The sequence below is a fragment of the Cardiocondyla obscurior genome, linkage group LG02 (genome assembly GCF_019399895.1).
Source record: "Cardiocondyla obscurior isolate alpha-2009 linkage group LG02, Cobs3.1, whole genome shotgun sequence".
Taxonomy (NCBI): Eukaryota; Metazoa; Arthropoda; class Insecta; order Hymenoptera; family Formicidae; genus Cardiocondyla; species Cardiocondyla obscurior.
In genome coordinates, this window is record NC_091865.1 from 7,826,252 (window position 1) to 7,842,139 (window position 15,888).

Consider the following 15,888-nt stretch of genomic DNA (forward strand, 5'->3'; position numbering starts at 1 on the left):
TCAATTTTTTAATAAACTAGACGTGAACGAATCGCTTCGCGGACGATATTTTCTCTTGCTTTTTCTACGTTAATAAAGAATTACTTTACATTTAATAATTTTCACCAATAAACTATATATGGATGTAATTCGATTCGATCTATCACGGTTTTTCAAAAATAGGATTTAAATTTAATTTTAATTAAATTTAATTTTTTAATATAATGTAAAAAATGTTGTTAGGTTATATGTATATACATATAAAGTACAAATAATTGAATATCGCAACAACAATACCGTACATGTCCATCAATTAAAAACTTGCGCTTTGACACATTAAAGTAAATATTTGACATAATTAATATTCGATCTTTAAATTCCTTTATAACATATTAACCGGCGCAAAAGTTAGATACATAAAAAAAAGTAAACAGGCGAGCGAAATGAACACCGGCTGACCACCGTACTGTCAGCTGTGTCTGCGCGTCTCGTCGTATGCCTCAGCCAGAGCCACCAGAGGGCCCAAATATGGTGTTCACTGCGGCAACGTCGAGTACGGCGACGCATCGCGGAGGTGTCGCGAGTGCGAAAAACGCAGTTGGTAGTACGAAAAGTTAGTGGCTGAATTGTTTGCTCAGGAACTTGATCGAAGCAGGCCGCGTAATTCACGAATATCGCGACGCATCCACCGATTGTAAGTTCGTAACATATTAATATATATATAGTACTTAATGTAATAATCGGCATACATAATTAATTTTAACGCGCAAAGTGCGAAGCGCTCGAGAGAGACACGCAGAAGCTAGCGCGCGAACGGAGCGTACGTGACTCGCGCGGATTATCGTCACGTCGTCACTTTAATATTCGCCTGCCGGCAGTCGGGCACATTGTGGAGCTTTTAGAAGTAATTATATATATTCTTTTATAATGCAGAAAATTCGTCCGCCCGAACGAAGTGCTCAGAGGAAAGCAACCGAGCAGCGTACGTGACTCGCGCACTATCGACACGTCGCGTCGTCACAGTGGTCTTCATCTCTCGGCAGCTGAGAATGTCGCGAAGCGTCGAAAAATAGCTACGTTTTGGTGAACGCAGATGCCAGCCGATGCAAATTATCTCCCGCAATCAACGATCTTTGGACGGTGATTAGCCACGAGTCGAATACTTGGGAGACAATACTGTGACAACGTAAGTATTTATTAATTTTCATTTCTCGATATATAACAATGCATTTCTATTACATGGCGACAACCTAGTTTTTTATAATAAAGATATTTCCTCTCACGCGTATACCTCGTCGTGGTAAATGGAATATTCATATCTTATTTATGGAAATTCTTTTTTTTATTTAGGTGAAAATTTTCCTCTGCGAGGAAAAAGAACTTCACCTAACTTCCCGAGAGGAGGAGAAAACCTCGAAGAGGCATTCTTTTTCGACGAACAATCGTTGGGTAATAATAATTATTTTTATTAAATTAACGTTTTTTTCTACGCACGTAAAAATTATTTTGTTCCTCAACAGTTAACATTATTTCGAATGCTCGTTTATTTAATTTTCGTATTTTTATGTTACAGATTATCGTAACATATTCCAGATCAAATAGTATGTATGTACATAACATATGTATGTATGTATGTACATAAACAGAAATCAGTGGCTTTCGGTCGGGCGAGTAGGCTCGTGCGATGTTCCCCCACCACTCCGACGTTCTTCAGCCGGCAGGCGAACATACAACACGTGCGCAGCAGGTCAAGCTGGTCGAGCGTATCTTCGTACATACAACGTCGAAAAGTAAGTTGAACTTGTCGTATACTGAAAGGTAGATATCGCGTTTGCTGTGGCGATGACGACTAGCGTACGTGACCTTAACGTGGTGTGCGTCGATTCTCACACGAAACCCATAGTTAATACACTGCGAAGTCCGGCCGCTGAGAACCACCGAGAATTGAGAGAGAACAGTCCCATTACTTCGGACTTCCTCTCTCGTCTTCTCGATTACCATCCCCTGGGTCGGGCCCGAAGGGTGTATTAACTATGGGTTTCGTGTGAGGATCGACGCACACCACGTTAAGGTTACGTACGCTAGACGTTGTCGCGGCAAATGCTATATCTGTTTCTCAGTGTAGATGTATTTATTCCCTGATTTCATATTGTAAAATACTTTCTCTTCATGAGTACAAGATTATTGTGTGGGTGAATTTTAGTATCTTCAGAATGTTAGATTTTTATTTAATCAAAATTTTTCTTTTTCTTTTTAGATAAGACCGGATAAAGCCAACGCATCGTCGCCGTGTACCGCTAGTCATCGGGCGCAATGTATCGTTATGTTAATTTTTAAAAACGCGAGTGCCGCACGACATTGACGAACAAAGTAGTGTAATCGGTATGTCGCGATTGTAAATTTACGGTCGAAGCTTACGCGAGTTTCCTGTGCGCGGAAGGAGGACTCGACACGTCCCACCTGAGAGGAGGAGGAGGCCTTGAAAAGGCATCATACTTCGGCGGAGCAACGTTTTGGTGAGTATCATTTTTCAGTGAGTAAAATTTTTTTTTTTAAATAATGAAAATGATTGTAAGTCTCTCTACAATTAATGTTTTATATTTTAATGTTTCAGTATCATCAAAGCTGCCTTGCTGTAACTCCGCTGCTGCGCATCGAATTGGTGAGTCGTTATATCTATATTAATAGAAATTACACGTCACACAAAAAAGATAATATTATATAGAATAATAATAATGCTAAGAGATTTGTGTAAATGGTGCGAAAGAATGTTTTTGCGTGTAACGTAAGAATTGACATAATCTTATAGCGGTAAATGCGTCTACAGGTCTGTCTAAAGCACTGCCCATTAATTTTTAACTTGCTAACGAAATATCCGCCCGTGACGTCAGAGAATCGTTCGGGTGTCGTTGTCCTAACCAATTTTTTTCGGTTGACCGGCTCTCATTTCTCTAGAGATGCAGTTCCGCAGCTGCTGACGGGTGTCATAAATAACACGCGTTTCTACCACGGGCGCCAAAAACATAAAGCAAGGGACAAATATTACAATTGCATAAATCTCAAAACTTACATTATGTCGTCTTGTTTAAACAATCTGTTAGTTAAACCGTTATTAAAATAAAAATATGTAGGTATAAATAATTAGATTATAAAAATTTTGTTGGGTATAGAAATTATAGTAGTATTATACGAGATAATTCTTTGCTTAATTCAAAAAATGGATATTCTCCAGTAATAATATTTAAATAAAAACTAAATTCTTTTAATATAATCGTCTGCTATTAGAAGACCCATAGCTCAAATTTTTGTGCTTTTTCAACGCTGTTGCAGCTTTGTCATGCAATGTTGTTTTCACGATATTTCACGACAAGTTTTCTGAGTCGAGATATTCGTTGAAATGTAGTTGTAAATCTGTAATGTAACGTTGCGTTCTGTATGCTTGACTGTTGCCAAAAAATGGAGGTTAACGGTCAGACACGTAAAGTTAACGGATGCGTATCTCTAGCTTCGCGAAAATACGAGAGAAAAAAAGAGAGAAAAATTGGAGAAATTCATCTTTCAATCGTTTCAACATAGAGTGACGCATACATGAATCATTGAGCGTGAAATACGGTCTCTACACGAAACACTAGTTGCTTCTTTTGTACATATAATCCAATTATAGAAAGTATTATGGAAAAAAACCTTGCTATAGATTTATTAAAATTAAAAAAATACAGAAATTAACTAACATGTTTGCAAATATTGCATGTAAATTTAACGTTATATCGCGAAAGAGCTTATAAAATATTGAGACAAACAGTAACATAGAGATGATTTCTACGAAACATTTAATATAAAATGCAGTATCGAGATATATTTTAATAACTATTTTCCAAAGTACCCATTCGTAATTTAAATGCTGCTTCGCTCTCTCGGATAAAGGCATATTTTTTGCGAGATAATTATCTCAATAAAACCACGTGTGCGGGACGTAACGTGATTAACGCTCAGGAACAAGTTCGATTGATGGTCGTGACGAGAATATCGCGAATGCAAAAGGGAACTGACGTTTTGGGGTTACAAGATCGCTGAAATACGAATAAATATCACGGAAATTGATGGTACGAATTCACCGGCGCAAGCGCGCGATGTAATTTTTGTTTCTGGGTGCAAATTATTGATCTTTCAAACGCTTAAAAGAATTTGCATTCACGTTTTTAATTATCTACGTCTCGCTCGTTTAATCAACGAAAAATTCTCTATTCACTGTTTTTATGGATCGTAACTGCTTGGTATCAAACATGAGGTTAAATTTCATTTACATGAAATTTAATAAAAACAATACTTTCCATTGGAAAGTAATCAAATTTCATTTATAGAAGAGTTGTTAGGTTTTTTGTTTCAAGTAATATAGTGTGCTATACCATAGTATTTGCTATATCAGTTTTAATTATTAATTCTGTTTACTCAAAACGTTATGTTAGCTATTTTATAAATATTTTTTCGAGTTTTGCAATAGCAATTTTTACTACTTATTTATGCTACGGTTAGTAATATACATATATGGTACAAATATTAGAAAGTAGTTATTATACGCATATATTTTTAACAATTAATTTGCAACTTCATTAAAATGCAAATGTAGAAATATCAATACAAGCGTATAGGCATAAGTTATATGGATAAATTTGAAAATATCGCGATCGAAGTATCTAATTAACACATTCGCCGGATCTACCAATATTGCAACGCCCAATTTCCGCTGTAATTCACCGGAAATTTAGCGGCATATTTTCGAAAGAATAACTAAGAAAAAGCGTGTTAAAAAAAAGAAGAAAGAGGAAGAAGTGAGGGCTCGGTAAAGAGCGAGAAAGAGAACAGACGTTGAACAGACGCGAACTCTCTATGATGTACGCTTATAGCACGGAGCGGGCACAAAATTAACCGCGGCTATTTCTGAGCGGCTTGTTCCTGCACTTTTCTTTTTTATACCTCCGTGGAAATCGTTTCGTTTGCTTTTCGAGGCGGACGTATTCCATCGACTCGCACACACTCGACGTAAGCGTCGCTGCTCCCTTTTCCACGCAAAGTCGCTGAGCACATTGCAATAGTAGATACAACGGCTTTGTACAAAATGCTTTGCATAAAGTAAAATATATATCGGAATGACATAGTAGAGCCACCAAACTATGGTAAACAACTGCGGAAATATACGCAAGAACTTAGAAAATTGTTAATTTGAAAATTTAGAAATACATCAGACCAACTTGAGAAAATTTATTTGAGATATTTATTTACGATAATTTGATTACGAAATGTTAATAGAAAGTACAGCACTCGCGTTCTTTTTCTCTCTTGGGCACGGCGAGGTTTGGCCTCGATCTCAATTTGCAGCTAAATTATCGCGTAAAACTTGACATCAGCCTAAATTCTTTTTACCCGAGTCGGCCGATGGGCTTCCTTCCGATTCAATTTCGATCGTAGCTAATCTCAGTCCACATAAAACGTGACACTATAGAATGTGTTTGGAATAGGTTTGCGTATACAGTTAAAATTTTGAGTGTGATTACTGGATTACAACTGCTATCGTTTCTATTTTTTCTTTCGTTTCAATTATACCCATTCACTTTTATTCAATTAATTTTAATAGTCTAAACACAATTAGGGAAATCATTAATCATTTCTGACACTAGTTTAACTGGCCTTTTCGTCATTGATAAATTTTTCGCGAAGCTTCGCTATGAAGCTTTTTACGTAATTAATCGTGGAGCTGATTTCCGCTCCATTTTGTTCGAATTAATTTTTACAAACCGTCTTCTTTTACGTAAATTCCAAGTACATTTACAAAACCAAATATGAAATATAGAAAAACTCATGTAAATATGGAAAAATAATGCTTACAAAACAAATAAATGGTAAATCGAACATTTTATCTTTTACTTGAAACTAAAAATTTATCAGCAACAGAAAATATTAATAAAATCTATAAGATTTTATAATTAAAATATACGATTTATGTAGCATAATTCTAATACTGTAAGTAACAATTAAATTAAATTGAGACATAATTCGAAATGCATATTTATGTGATGATACTTCAATATATTTGATGTAAATTATTTTACGTTTAATTAATGTTAATTACTTAATTTATTGCTTTAACAAAATTGTCAATTAAAGCATAATTAAATTAAATACGCTTTTACGAATTTTAGATATTTTACTATACAAGAGAGGCAATAAAAATATAAATAATAATGCATCTCAGATTATAAGATATAGTATTACTAAATGTCATATAACTATGCATTGGATTAATGGGTTCATTGAATTATTATAACATCATTATACATATATCTCCCCCTTTTCTTCTCTCTCTGTGACATAATGCGAACGTAATTCGTATGAATGCACGGTTTGTCATTCTAAACACAATTATAATCCTAGTGATTAAAATGTACTCGCAAATGCACTGGCACAACGTAGGATGAACTTGGAGCACTTATCGCGCAAAACATGTTCTTTTATTATAAATCATATTCTTATCGCATAATTTATATTGCAACGTTAATATTTAAATTAAAAACAAAAAAAAAACTGATTAAAATTAAGATGTTAAAATAAAAGATTACAAAACGAATAAGATTTAATTTAAATGTTTTTGATTGACGTCAATCGCAAAAGAAAAAGACGGGGAAAAAATTTATAATAGTATTTGAAAATTTCAAAGAGAGAATAAAAAATACAAAGCAGCTCCGAGCGACAAAGTTATGCTAGAAGATAAATTAAGGTGAATATTTTCGAAATTAAAATAATATACCGGTAGAAGCAACGTTTCTTGATAATCCTGCGAGATTTTGCACGGGTCACTGTTTTGAAACATATTCCTCACGAAGAGAGAAATCATGTTTACGTCTACTTTATACGTTTCGTTAGCTCGCCAACAAGATTTCAAGAGCGATTTAATTAACATTAAAAATTCCATTTCTTTTCGAGCAATAAATTAGAAGTTTTGTTATTACCGCAATAGAGTATCTTCTTGTTACGCGTTCTAGCTTCATAGTCATTTGGCGACGATGTGCAAAAAGTTTCACGCAGGAAATGTTAGCGAGGAAGTGCTACAAAAGCGCTTACATCCGGGGCGCTTACAGCCCCCTTTCTCCTCCACCCACGCAAGCATTATTTCTACGAAAGCCACTTACTCGCGCACACTAGACATAAATAGAAAATGCCATTACATTGGAATATAAAAAAAGCACAATAGGGAAAGTGGGAGGAGGAGAGGGAATGGGAGGCGCGGATTTTTTTTTTTACCACGCGGGTATGCCCCATTGTTTGATAGCTTGCGCGAATATCGATCGTAATAGCGCCGGATGACGTCGCCGAACAAGGATTGAATGTGTCCAACTGAAACAAAGCCTCGCCCGTCGCGCTTATCATACTTTAGCACTAATGAAAGAGCCGCGAGGAAGTTTTTCAATGAAAAGCAGAAGCTGCGGGAGAAAACAGCAACTCGAGAAAATTTTGCATGATTAATTACTAGAGCAATTAATTCATACAGTAAATATGAAATAAATATACAAGAAGGAAACATTTTTTTTGTGGGGCACATGGGTGTAAAAGATTCTGTTTCTAATTTTTTATAAATGAATAACAGTTGTAATACCAAAACTTGCCGTTTAATTTTAAATAAATTTTGTGTTAATGTTACTTTAATTAAGTTTTACTTTAGATCCGACTCATTAAAGTATGTGATGTTATAAACGTTAAACGGAACGCGAAAAATGTAGTAGCACAATGAAGTGTTTGCTAAAGAAATATTTATTTTAATTTTTTTAAAGATTTCGTCTGCAAAGTATTTGCCAAACAATTTCAGCAGTGCCCCGTATATGCGATTAAAAATAATTTAGGAATTATCGTTGAAAACAAGCTATATCACTACATGCTCAACTAATTAAAAGACCTAATTACATTGCTCTTTATATATTTACATCTAATTTATATTTCTCCTATTTATCGCAATAATTTTTAATTAATGAGAATTAAAATTATCCTACGAAATAAAAACAAAAAGAAAAGATATTATATGGTCAAACACGGGACGGTCATTTTTTTTTTATCAGACTGTATAGGCTTATGTTATTTAATATCATCCTAAGATGGTGATCTAAATATCGCTCAGTTCTCAACTTATTCAGAGAGAATAACGCACATTCGGGATAACTTAGGAAGTCGGAAACTGCGTCTTTCTCAGGCGATGCCTGATGCCGTCTTTCACTGAACGCGTAATCGAAATACACATGGGAGACCGTCGTGTAAACTCACGCGATATTACGAGACGATCGCGCCGGGTGCGAAGTATAAACCGTTGAAAGTCGTCATAAAGATCATTTGCCACGGGTATCGATCAGGAAATGCTTAACAATTTCTCTCCCGCGCTCATTTCCACGTGATAATCGTTGCAAAACTCACCCTTTGGTCTATCGTAGGCGTTTATACACTCGCTGGTCATAAACTGGCTGATAAGGGCGGTTTTTCCAACTCCCCTAGTGCCTAACATAGCGACGGTGTGTGAAACTACTTCCTTGGGCGGTAGTCGTCGTTCTTCGTTCTCTTGATCGGCAGGCGCCAAAGAATTCGATCTCGATCTTCTTCTCCTAAACGAATCTCCTCTGTTGACGACACCTGCCGATCATACAGAATACATAAAAAGATTTTAAATTAAAGAAAAAACACAATTGCAATATTTTAATACAAAAAATTAATTGATAACGTTAGAAAAACCCCAATAAATGGTTAATAAATATATAAAAATATATTTTAGCGTTTAGCTAAATTATTTCTTAAAAATTAATTTTTATATAAATCCAGATCCTCCTTTTTTGTATTTTATTAATTTTCGCTTTTATTTGAATATATTAATATTCAGTTTTCACTTGTATATTGATCCTTTATGTAGATATATCCTTGCGCATTCTCGTTTTTCTGTTCTCAACATTATACATTCTAAACATCGCTGCGCCCTTTACAGCACGTTGACCTCAGTTAATATCACTAATACCGTATTTTGCGTGGGCATCGTTTTAATACGTGCTTGGGATTGGTGGAAGAGATGAGTAGAGACGGAACGGTCGGAATTTTCAACAGAGAATTTCATCCCTTAATAAAGCAGCAACCTTCGCGAAATGTGAAATAGATTCCATGATTTTCATCAAAGTACAAACATGTATGTACGTACACTCGAAGGCAGATATCGCGTGTACTTCGGCTACGGCGGCTAGCGTGGTGTGCGTCGAGTTTACACGAAACGCGTGGTATGTTCATGTGCCGTGGAGCAGCGGCCGCCGAGGACTGAGGAGCACTGCGACTCCATTATTTTTTCCCTTGTCCTCTCGATTTCCTCCCTCGGCCGCCTAGGGTCACGTACGCTAGCTGGCTGTCGCCGCAGCAAAAACCATATCTGCTTTTCAGTGTACGTACATACATTAAAATATATGGCAGCTTTTGTATTTTTTTTCTTTTTTTTTTTTAACTTAAAGCATCTTAAGTAGTTAGTGGTTTAACGTAATTGACACGAAAACATGCAGAATTGAAACAAATATCGGTCGTTCCTAGATTCGTCGATTTGTATTAAAATAAAGCGACATTGTTGGAGTATTGTATTCACGTAATTACTTTCGATATCAATCCCGATAAACGTAATTTAATACAAAAATTTAATCGGTATTTAGAATAGAATCAATATTATGCTTGTAAATAATATTTCGATATTGCAAAAGTAAACTTTGGTCTGCCGAACACGCTTCAGACTCCGTGTTAATTTACTTGCGTTGCATTAGTAATTGAACGTCAGGTCGAATCAGCTAATAAGGTGAAAGTTGCACACCTGTGTATTAGTGCGGTGGCTTTTGCATGCATTTAACATGAATACACAAGCCTAAAGAAAAGAGCGAAATTTATCTAATACGTAAATGGTTTACAGTTCTTTTTTTTTTAATAAAATTAAAACAAAATAAAATTTGAAAACAATTTTATTGTGTAAATAGTTATTTGTTTTACATTTTGCGAGCAATTAATTTTATCAGGAGGTAGAAAATTGGAAAGTAGAAAACGTAGGTAATGTATTAAAAACTATAGTCATGTTTAGAAGTTCAGAGACCTGAGCTGATTCATGAATCCATTTTATCTGTGAGATGATTCACACATTGGTTTTGTATCACATATGCGAGATGACTCAAATCCAAATTTTGCATCTCGCGCGATCAGCTACGTGTTGATTGACGAGAAATATTCTGAAATTGCGGTTGCTATTTTCATGTCAAAGTCATTTCAATTTATCTCGTTATATTTTTTGCTTAATTAAACTTGCTTTCAATATTATTTTCTTTTCTATTAACGTATAATTTAATCTAGATAGAAATTTTTACCGTTCTTTTATACATATATAGTATTGATTTTCTCTCGTAAAACCGGCAATAAATTAATTTATTAATCTTAATTATTACAATACACAGTTGCGTGAATATTTTATCTGCTTTGTCGCTGTAAATAATTTTTGTGATATAGATTCTCGAATAGGCTCGACCGAAAAGTTTGCGGGCGTTTATTATAGATATGTAGTGCATAAAGCTTGCGTTTGATAACGAACGGTTGCATTTGCGTACACATGCACGTGTATACGCCGATGTCAACGTGCGGCTGTCAACCGTTGGGAGAACAACGCACGTCCTGTTCAGCGACTCAGAACCCGATATCCCGTCCGTTCGTCTGTCCGTTCCTTCCCTTTGTCTCACACCTTTGTCAGCGCGAAGTTTAGTCCGACATGTGTGCTACTTGCGCGCACGTACTTGCGAACGTATGAATGAATGAAAGCGGTAAAATCGATCGTATTAAAGGGAGAGTAAGAGAGAGAGAAAGAGAAAGAAAAAGAGAGAAAGGAAAGGGACGGAGAGAGAAAATTGGACAGCGTTGAACAACTCGCGGGGACAATCCGCTTTCCGTTTTGACTCGGTTAAATCTGGAAGAATTTCGTATCACGTTTGAAAGGTAGTCTAGCAACTAGTAAAATAAAATGACGGCAGTATTTTTTCCCAAGTGTCATCAACTATTTTTATCGACACGACGTCGCCGACGGCGTGATTCGAATGAAAGTTTGACAAATCGCGCAACGCGTGTCGCATGATAAACGACATACTAAATTAAACGATATTAGACTCGGTAAAAATCGAACGTAAAACAGCACAACAAAACTGTACGTGGTAATAAAATATTTTTAATGTCTCGGACAATTACGGACTTTGATAAATTGCCGGTGCTTTCTAGACATTTTCTGATTTAAACGACAATAAAGGGCTTTGATATATATTATCCTGATAAATGTTACCTGAAGGGATTAAAAAATTATGATTTTACGATTCAAATGACGCTTATTTATAAAATGCTGCTTGATTTTCCGCGATCTCGATTACAGAAATGTGTAAATTATTTTGTTATACGCGCAGCTTTGATAAATGTATATCGTTATTTGTGCAATATAATTGAATGGAAAATAGGTGTCGATTGCAACACACCATTGATTATTACAAGGTAATGCCGACTGACAGGAATGAGCTGCAAATCGCGGGGACTGTTATTTTCCACGTGCTTTTGATAAAAATATCATACGGCGCTCGATTAAACTGCCAAGGTGCATCGGTGTCAGCTTTATCACGCTTTCGCGAAAGTCAGTTATTTCCATAGCAAAAAATGGGGAAGCATCTTCCGTGAACGTTAGTCCGCTAGTTTCTGACGAGCTGGCACGACAGCGTGGTACAGGTGCACCGATTTGACCATCGAACAGTGAGGTAAATTCTATTAATAAAAGTTTGAACGTTCGATCAACTATGTCTGCCAAATCGTTTTGCGTATACTTACTACTAGACGCGATCGTTTTCACCTTTGAAATGACTCGCGAAGAGATTTCGCGACGTGGTTAAACTTGTCGTGTTTTTTTTTTTTTTAATACCGCAATTGCTGTAACAATTAGCAATAAGTGTTTGGGAGTATGAATGCACGTGTGCACGTATGTGCCACGTGTGTGCCTGTAACATGCACCCTGTTGCTTTTGAACCGTTACGTTCATTGATCCAAGATGTGTTGCAAAGGCAACTTGTAGGCGTCTTTTAAACTTTGATGTTATTTACATTAGATAATATCAAGATAAATTAAGTAAAAAGTTGTCTACCAAATTTTGCAAATAAAATATTTGCTGGATAACTTTGTCGCATTTATTAGTTTCAACGTGGCGCCGTGAAGCAGCTTCATAATTTAAAAGCATTAGAGAATGTTTTAGATTTGAAATAGGATTCTCGACACGTAGTACATACGTGGAACGCGTTCTATATCTTTACAGTTTTCTATTTAGGTGTGGTTTTCGCTTCCATTAGATTTTTTTCTTTTTACTTTTTTTTTTTTTTTTAAGAAATGCAGAGTTTCAATTATACATATACTTTAATCCAGCAGAGCGATAAAATTTTAGAGCAAAATTTTTTACAGAGATTCAAGAACGGTATTTGCGAATAGAAAATAGATTTTTTATCACGTACAGTTGCAACTATATAAAAATTTTGTTGCCATTGTGTCTCAGCCGTATATTTAAATTTCGCATGACGTGTTCTAAAAATTTCCGATGACGCATATTTGGCAGTCATCAGAGACAGTAATCGAGACTTTGATTATTTCGCCGCCGTCATCTCTGCTGTCGCGTACTCATTTTTCCTCTAATGCCGGCTATCCGATGGGTTATCGGCCCGAAGAGCCTGAAAGTCAGTTTCACGGCAGGTGAAGCGTGTTATGGAAAGCGCACCGTTGTACCTTTACACACTCCCGTGCTCACAAAATCGAATTACATTCCGATCGATATACAACAAAGTCAATAGAAAGAAAGAACGAAGACTGTTCACTTTTTTTTTTTTTTTTCTTTATACATAACGCTATTTTTAATTTAGATCCCACAGCCAGAAGATCAAAATAAAAAAGCAGAGCGAATATTTTTGCTTCGCGTAAAACATCCAATGAGTACTCGTATCATTTAAAGCGCGAAATCCCAATATGCTATCAGGACTTAGAATATTCTCAGAATTGCGTTTTTCCTAGAAATTAATAACGGGTCGTACGTTTATGGAAATACTTATTTTAGTAATTAATATTGCATTAAATGTGCGATATATTTAATATTTTTTTCACGGCAAAGGACTATAAAACATTAAATATTATGTAATGAAATATGAAATAATAATAGGAGAGAGAATATTATATTCTCTATGCAAACACTGCAAAAGAGAGGTTTAGTTCAATATATGGTATACAGATATATGCAAAAAAGAAAGCTATTTTTTTTATTTAACCATTAAATGTAAAGAGTTTTTTAAATAATTTGTAAAATAATAAAAGGATTTCAAGTTATCGATCACCTAAATACCCAGATGCTTTCAATGGAGTTTGCCATTAATTTATCAATATTCCATCATAAATAGTTTTTCGTAACAAGATTCTGCGGCGTGGACGCTAACTCGGAACTCCGATAATCCTAATCTTGTTCTACTAGATAGACTCTGTTACCCATAAGCCTAAAAGCTTCCTAGACACACTAAGCTTGCGTTCCCGGCGAAGTGCTGTCATTCTTTCTTACACCTTATTGTAAAAGGCGAGCGAGCGAAAAGAGAAACAAAATGTCATCTTAAATACAAGCTACGACGTAGCTGCGACGAGGTCGTCGATTTCGTTGTTGAAACGAGTAACGGGTCAATTCGCAAAATGAAGGAACTTTAATTTATACGTCGGTCACATTGACTTAGGTAAATCCAGGCGGTGCAAAGTCGCCGTTCCCGTTCCCGTCGTCGAAATTTCCGTCGTCGTGGTTAAACTCCATTAAGCAACCGGGAGAAGCACATTTGAAAGCTCCCGGCAGTGATACAGCCGCGGCGTCGCTCTATAGGGACCAATTTACCGTCTATCAGCGCCGCGCACGGTTATATGAAAGCATGGCTGCGTATAGATATATACCGGACGCATATGCATGCATACGTGGCACGCGAGCGTGCACATCGATGCATATACGACCCGATGCAGATTTGCCCGCGGCGCGCTGGCTATGCGGAATCATATGCATAAACGAGAGAGAGCGAAGGCACTAGAGTTAGACACTCTGCCACACGCGTTACCAGTAGTCACACGGAACATCTGAGTATCGATCAGCACGCGCAATCAAATCATTCCGAGGTAACGTAGCGGTTACCAGCCATAAACAGCTAGCCCAGCTAGCGCAGCCGCTAACTCCGTTATATTCCATTTAATATTTCAGCGTCGGTCGCGCGCACTGCGCTTCTCGTCAAAGAGAGCGTTTCACACGCCGTAAACCGATCTTGTTCTTCCAAGTAAAGCGCGCTTTTAACAAACGTGACTAATTGATTCGCAATCCTTGCCACAATGGGCAGCTTAGCGCCAATCAACCGTCCGTTGTTCCGCGGCAAGAAGAGAAACGCTAAAAAGAACGCGAGTAGAAATATTCAGTAGGGGGATTCGTGTTAATATTCCATCTTTTCAGCAACGTGAACTTACAACATTTTTCATAATTATGCGCAAACTTGCTTCTTGAAAGGATTACACAAGAATTTTTAGTGACATTTTCTACAAATTTCTATAAAATTCTGTCTCAACAACACAGTATGAAGACGTGTAAAATACATTTAAAGAGATATTCTGAGCAAACTTGTTATACGTACGATGTATTTTAAAGCACATTTAATTATTATAACCGGTTGGGTGATTATTAACTACGAATTTTTTCTTACTTGACAAGATTTTTATGTGATATAACAATATATTATATATTATTAAATATTATATTATTAGAGATGTAATTGTTAAATTTGTAATAATATTAAATATCCTTGTGCTAGTATACTCAAAGTAAAGAATAACTTCATGTACTACGTAGAGTAAATGCATCGTTGCAGTTTTTTAATATTTTTTTAATTTAATTATCCCCTTGTGTATAAACTTAACTAGATAAAAATTAAACAAAAGTTATACAACACGAGTAATGCTTTCCGAGGTAAATAATTGCACAAATTACAATGGATTGAAGAAATTGCGAGCTTGCGTAACAATAGTCGGACTGCTAAATATTCACTTTCGGAAGCGGATTACATTGAAGACGAGGGATTAAGTTGACTGTAAATTCCGACGTAGATTGACTAGCTCGCTGATGTTGCATCACCTATCAAGCTCGTCGTACAATAGATTGATATGTATTTATGCAAAATTGTACCGAGCGAAGGTGGACGCGTTTCGCGTACACCCGATAAAACGAGAAAAGGCGGGAAATCGTAAAACGTTACGAGCCATCGTCGTCGACGCCGTTGTACGCGGATTCCCACGAACAAGGGTCGTTTTACGAGCACCCGGGAAACAAAATCGATTTCCGAAACGAGTCCAATGAACGATCAGGGAGAAATCGCGTCCCTCGATTTCACGGACCGTGTTTGCGCAAGGTCGTTGTATAAGTCGCTTCACCTTTTCTGTATTTCTCGTCGAGCTATTCGACAAGTTATTTTCTAAATAACGACTCTCTCTAAATAGCTTTTAATATATGTCCAGTTTGATGCGTCAATTCGAAAATACTCGAAATTAACATTTTATCTTGAATTTTTGATAACATTATATTTTCCGTAATTAAACATTTCACTGACAGTGAGTTTCGCGTAAAAAAAAAATATATGAGAAACAAAATTTTTCTTTACGCTATCTTTACATTCACTTGTACTGAATTTTGCGACTTGATGAAGCAAACGGTATGAGCCGGCATGTTCATCAGTGAGGCAGCACAATGGAATGTCTGATCAATGTTGCCTATATCTACTGCGAGAACGCACACGGTCTTTGACA

General features: G+C 36.2%; 1 protein-coding gene across 5 annotated transcripts in view; it reads right to left on the reverse strand.

Moving 5' to 3' along the window:
* Rgk3 (Rad, Gem/Kir family member 3) overlaps positions 1–15,888 on the reverse strand; it is a 35,657-nt gene that overhangs the window by 3,836 nt on the left and 15,933 nt on the right. For all 5 annotated transcript variants that reach the window (XM_070668400.1, XM_070668418.1, XM_070668407.1 and 2 more), the window contains one exon: positions 8,434–8,646. In XM_070668400.1, coding sequence (XP_070524501.1) covers positions 8,434–8,646 — 213 coding nt within the window. The remainder of the gene's footprint in view (positions 1–8,433; positions 8,647–15,888) is intronic.